This window comes from Labrus bergylta, chromosome 7 (assembly GCF_963930695.1).
Source record: "Labrus bergylta chromosome 7, fLabBer1.1, whole genome shotgun sequence".
Classification (NCBI taxonomy): domain Eukaryota; kingdom Metazoa; phylum Chordata; class Actinopteri; order Labriformes; family Labridae; genus Labrus; species Labrus bergylta.
Window position 1 is genome coordinate 26,753,313 of NC_089201.1, and position 6,000 is coordinate 26,759,312.

The 6,000-nt window shown below is 40.7% G+C and overlaps 1 protein-coding gene across 2 annotated transcripts; it reads left to right on the top strand.

Annotated features, from left to right (window-relative positions):
* The first annotated feature begins 1,595 nt into the window (after window positions 1-1,595).
* lactb (lactamase, beta) lies at window positions 1,596-5,080 on the top strand. 2 transcript variants are annotated; one of them, XM_020631243.3, is made up of 6 exons: window positions 1,596-2,050; window positions 2,168-2,234; window positions 3,222-3,412; window positions 3,525-3,840; window positions 3,930-4,095; window positions 4,290-5,080. In XM_020631243.3, the coding sequence occupies exons 1-6, from the start codon at window positions 1,706-1,708 to the stop codon at window positions 4,813-4,815; spliced, it is 1,611 nt and encodes a 536-aa protein (XP_020486899.2). In that variant the 5' UTR covers window positions 1,596-1,705; the 3' UTR covers window positions 4,816-5,080. The 2 variants fall into 2 exon arrangements, with proteins under 2 accessions (XP_020486899.2, XP_020486900.2); XM_020631244.3 differs by having other exon boundaries at window positions 1,596-2,038.
* The last annotated feature ends 920 nt before the right edge of the window (window positions 5,081-6,000 follow it).

The following is a 6,000-nucleotide window of genomic DNA, read 5'->3' on the forward strand; positions in this document are numbered from 1 at the left end:
TATTTTACAATTATCTTTCAAGAACATTTAAATGTGAGATTTCCAAATCTAGGGGGATGTTTTCATTTGGCAGCTTTGTTGAACACGTCTGACTCTTCACTCTTTTTTTTCCCCCTTTGACCTTCAGTTGGACTTCGAGCTGGGAAAGAAACAAAGTCACATGTTTTGGTTCATGTGGGCTCCCTTTGCACCACTGGACCGTAGTTCAGTTTAAGAACATTCAAACCATGAACACTTTCTTAATGTTCCTTTCATTTATATGCAGTTATTGCTTCCTTAATGTTTAGGAATAGCTGGTGTGCCTGACCCAGTTGCATGCGTATTGTTTGGTAGATGTTTTAAACTCTAATAATCTTGGGGCTCATGCACGCTCTCTCGTTTAACTCAGTAGTTTATTTGATAGCATGTACGCATATGTGTTTTTGAACAAACAGTATTCTTCACTTGTTGATGACTGCAGCTCAATATTTAACATGATCTCTGGGAAAGTCACATTGCAAACACTTGTGAGGAGATAAGAGGGGCGTTACTGTGCCTGTGTGTGATATGGTCTTTGGAGTAAAACGTGCATGCTTACTATTGATATGTTATGACTTTAAATATAGATTTCACTCTTATTAAGGCCTATATGTTAAAACTTCTTTCAAATTTTAAGTTAAACAAATGACCTCAACTGAATCGACAGAGAGAGCCTCTTGTCAATAAGTGTTACTTAAGCACAGAAATAGGTCGCTTGGCAAATGAAGCTGTCATTGTTATTTGGTTATGTGCGCTGTAATTTAAAGTAATGTACAGAGGGATGGGCAGTAGAAGATGAATTATACATTTATTGGCCCATGATCTAACAGGCTGATAAAGCCTTTCTCAAAATGGAAAAAAAAAAACAGAGTCTCCCCAACTTAAGCAGCTTTGGATATGATTTGGGAATGGTTTCATGGGCTGTTCCTTGTCCAGTCAATACTTTCATTCACACACAGTGAGGTTCTCACTGACACACCTGTGGCTATGGCTACTTTTATGACAACAAAGTGGTGTCACACAAACACCAGTCTTTCTTAGAGAACAGAGCTGTTTTCGACAACAACGTGTGATTGCAATCATTTCTGCATTTTTTTTGGGGGGGGAAGAAATTGACTTGGAAATCTTAGCTAAATATTTAGAAATCAAAGCTCAATATTTAGAGTCTTAGCTAAATATTTAATTTATATTCTATATATTTAGCTTTGATTATAAATATTTCCAATCTCAGCTAAATATATAGGATCAAAGCTAAATATTTAGAATGTAAACTAAATATTTAGAATCAGGACATGCATTTTTAACATTTATATATAACATTTAACATTTACATATAATATTTAACATTTATATTTGCCAATGAAATTATCTTACATTTTTACTCACAAAAGTAAATTTGACAAAGTTCACAAATATTTCTCTAAATGTGAATAAAAAGTTATTTTTTTTGGTCGGGCTAAATGTGGAGAAATGTTGTTGTTGTTGTTGTTGTTTGTAGTGTGCGCAACTTTACAATCCACACTTTGCCACACACGGCAAATGACTTGAGCTTGAGTTCTTGTGATCGTGAATTGATTTATTCTGTCTGGCTCGACGGTGCAAACAGGAAGCGACTGTTGTTTACACCCGAAGCTAACTAACTAGCAGGGACCATAGGGAGAGATACAGACACAGCAGATTTTAGAAAATGTCACGCTTATTTGTGCCAAATCGTTTCTGCGCCACAGGCAGCCTTCTGCTGCGAGTGAACCTGACGCACAAGCAGCCACATTCAGAGACACGCTGTGTTTTTATTCAACAACAGAGACGACATGTCGGAGGGTCAAAGAGAGACTCTTTTAAATACGGGTCAAAATCTAGGATCTGGATATGTGGGGTCGGTGTGGGGATTGCTTTAGCTGTGGGACTGAAGTACCATGCTGACAAAGCCAACAGTTCCTGTGATGATAAAATAGTCCACAGGGCTGATCGATACAGAAAAGCTGTAAAAGTCAGCAGAGACCTCTTGGAGCGGATAAAGGTAGGCACAGAGGTAGGCCTGCACATGTTTGGTAGTTCATTTGGCCTCTTTGTCTCTGCTCTTTTCTTTTTCTTTTTTTATCCCTGATCACTTTAAATGTGATCTGAGTCGATTGTGTGTCTATTTCAGGCTGAGGTCGGGGCTCCAGGGCTGGTGGTTGGGGTCTCTGTGGATGGTGTTCAGGTCTGGTGTGAAGGTCGGTGCCTGCAAAGTCCACTTTCTTTCACGTGTATCATTTACAAAAATAGATAAATCAAGTTAAGCTGTTTTGTCCCCGACACAGGGATGTGTAGGCTACTGGACTAATCCAACAGGTTCAGCACAAATGATGTCTTATTCAGAGTCTGATGTCGACAAAAGCAAACCCATGGTCATCAATGTTGCTCCACATTTGCATTTATCACATTTTGTACAACAATGACACACACACACACACACACATACAATAATCCATAGCCAAGGATGTATTCTGTAATATGTTTTGGAACCTAAAAATGGTTAATGTAAAGAAAAGATTTTCTAATTCCAAAATATGTTCTACTTTTTTAAATGGTGCTGTATGGTAAATGGACTTGAGCTTATATAGCGCTTTTCTAATCTTCCGACTACTCAAAGCGCTTTTACACCGCCTGTCACACCCACACATTCACACCCATTCACACACTGATGTTAGTGATCGCTATGGAGTATCATCAGAAGTAACTAATCCCATTCATACACCACTGAAGCAGCGGGAGCAATTCAGGGTTAAGTGTCTTGCCCAAGGACACATCAGACATGTTGGGGATCGAACCCTCCGGTTGACAGGCGACGACTCTACCAACTGAGCCTCATCCGCCCTATATGGCCTGTAATAGTTAGTTTCTTGTTCTATTAATGTTGGCATGTCCCATTATTATCAGTATTGGAAAAACAGTGGCCACTAAGAGACAAAATAAATTGTTTGTACAAACAAATAGCATTTCAGCTTCAGCTTTGTTTGCCTCGAAAACACATGTTGCCCATTTCAGTTGCCATGAAGTAAGCCAGCACAGAGTCAGATGTGAAGTTAAGGATCTTCCCTTTTTCCTTGTGTTCTTCATTTTTGTGAAGGTGTATCTTTCATTCCGACAAAAGGAGTCTGAAACATGTTTCTTAAAGAAGAATTTTATAAGATGCATTTAAAATTTTACATGTAATTCAGGGATGGGTTATGCTGATTTGGAGAACCGTGTGCCATGCAGCCCAGAAACAGTGATGCGAATTGCCAGCATCAGTAAGCCCCTCACATCTGCAGCAGCTGCACGACTGCATGAGGAGGGGAAATTGGATCTTGATATCCCTGTCCAGCAATATGTCCCGGAATTTCCCCAGAAACAATTTGATGGACAGGATGTAAGCTTCTTGAACCAGATGACAGAGATTTTTTTTTATCAGCAATAATATCTTCTTTTTTTTGTGTGTGTACAGCTTACATAATTATAAATGATTTTTTTTCTTCTTTCAGGTCACGATAACCCCTCGTATGCTTCTGTCCCACCTAAGTGGTATACGGCATTATGAGAAGGACGCAAAGAAAGTCAAGGAGGACAGGGAGAAAGCAAAGCGACTGTTAAAGCCCCCGGTGAAAGAGAAAGAGGATGAGAAGAGCTCCTCTGAAACCAAAGATAAACCCTCTGCAACGGAACAGAAAGGCAAAGGAGCTGCTCAGACTCAGAAGAAAAAAGAGTTTGAACAGGAAGAGTATTACTTAAAGGACAACTTTGATAGTGTCACCCACGCCCTGGACCTCTTTAAGGATGACCCGCTCATTTTCAGACCTGGTAAAGCACATATTTATCTATTAAATGAAATACGATACAAATTCAACGCTGATGCTCTGATGAATAAGATATGAATTTACTATGTGCAGGCACTACTTTTCTGTACTCCACCCATGCCTTCACCCTGCTCAGTGCTGTTGTGGAGCGAGCGGCAGGTCAGCACTTCCTGGATCTAATGATGAGCATGTTTCGGGAGCTGGGAATGCTTAATACTGTGCCTGAAGAAAACGACCCTATTATTTACCACCGCTCTAGGTAATCCATAATCTATGATCTTAACTCATGTCTAACACACTTTGACCCATCACCGCTGAGTGCAGAGGAAATACACCAGTTATATCGTAGCAGAGCTTTGCTGTGATTTATTTCTTTAAGGTTGTTTTGTTTGCTCGTCCTTGTTTTTGAGAGCGCACCAGGTTAGACATTTTCGTTTTGACGCTTCTCCGCAGGTTTTATCATCTCAACAAGAGGGGCCGTGTTGTGAACTGCCCGTATGTAGACAACTCTTACAAGTGGGCAGGAGGTGGCTTCCTCTCCACTGCTGGTGACCTGCTGCTGTTTGGTAATGCTCTGCTCTACAGCTACCAGGTGGCCCACCTGAAGGACACACAGGGTTATCTCCCTGGCTTCCTCAAACCCCGAACAGCCATAGACCTGTGGGCGCCGGTTGACCGGACTGAGGCCAGCTGGGATAAGGACGGACTGTACGCCCAAGGCTGGCTGGTAGTGGAGAAAGAACAGAAATATGGTCAGTGCAGGAAGCGCAGACACTATGTGTCGCACACAGGAGGTGCTGTTGGGGCCAGCAGCGTCCTCCTGGTGCTTCCAGATGAGGAGATGAGGGATAGCAAAAGACCGACCCCCCTTCTCCCACAAGGGGTGGTGGTCACCATCATCGCTAACATGCAGGCTGTCGGACTCAACGGCACAGCACTTAAAATCGCGCATGAGTTTGACAAAAGCAGAGGCCTGTAAGAGTAAGTTGTTTACAGACAAACGTGAGTTTACATTTGACTGATTATAGATCATTTCATGTAGTTTTGATACCTTTTTTGTAATGTATTTCTCAAATCATGTACCACAACTCTGACACTTAAGTAAGTAAAGTCAAACAGCCACTAGGTGGAGGCAGGTGACTGCATATGTGGCACAAAGAAGGCCACTGACTTCAGTCCTGAGTTTGTTGGCTGACAAAGGTTCCTGCAGTTCTATATTTAATTAAAAGCTTTTACATCTACAATTGACCTGTGAGCATTTCTGCATTAGAGAGAATTAAAAAAAAGTCCTACTCAATAGAGAAGTTATTACTTTTTAAATCAGCTTGGGACAACTAAAATGTATGTCACAAGTAGAGATACTGACATTCCTTTATAGTTACATGATCAAAATCAAAGTCAACTTTGAACATCTTTTATATCGTGCCAGTGTTCAAATTTGACTTTCGCAAGCTATAACCATTTTGAATTATCTTTTAACAATTCCAGCCTGTAATGCCTAACTCAGTGTGTAACACGGAATTCGTTTGTAATTGGTGACAAGAGTTTAAACGAGCAACAAAACATCAGATATGTAGTTATTTTCTCCCGCAGTTGATTTAGAGCCACTATGGGAGATTTATCAGAGTTGAAAAACAAATGAACAAACTGTCGTTAAGACATTCCAACAAGTATTAATTCTCTCCTAAACTTGCAGGATTGACTCATGTCTGATGGCACCATTCCCATTGTTAAACTCCCGGGATCTCCTGTGCCCCTGTTTTCAGATTTAAGGAGACTGATGAATGGCTTGGGATACGCTAATTATACAGCCTCCCACACACTGCGAAATGTGTGTGTTCCTGATAATGGAGCTTTGCGAGAGCCAACGTCTGCTAGAAAACTGCGAGGTCATCCTGAGCAGTCCAGACTGTTTCCAAGAGCAATTATGGTTCAGGCTTAAGATTAGTTTTAGCATTAGGCTAAGCGTAGACATAGTGCTGGTGGTAAGGTTTTTAATGATGGGGAAGGAGCTGCCATCATGATCCTCACAAGTACACAAATGTTAATGTGTGTGTGTTTGTGTGTGTGTGTGGTTTCCTGTCAAAAATCACACAGTCAAATCACTGAATATGGATCATTCCATATATTTACACAATTACAAATATTGACTTAAAGCACATTG

Bases quoted from the DNA above. Each gene is read 5' to 3' on its own strand.
- lactb (XM_020631243.3), top strand. From the start codon at position 1,706: ATGTCACGCTTATTTGTGCCAAATCGTTTCTGCGCCACAGGCAGCCTT. The intron at 2,051-2,167 runs GTAGGCCTGCAC...TGTCTATTTCAG, and splicing joins GGATAAAGGTAGGCACAGAG to GCTGAGGTCGGGGCTCCAGG. The intron at 3,413-3,524 runs GTAAGCTTCTTG...TTCTTCTTTCAG, and splicing joins AACAATTTGATGGACAGGAT to GTCACGATAACCCCTCGTAT.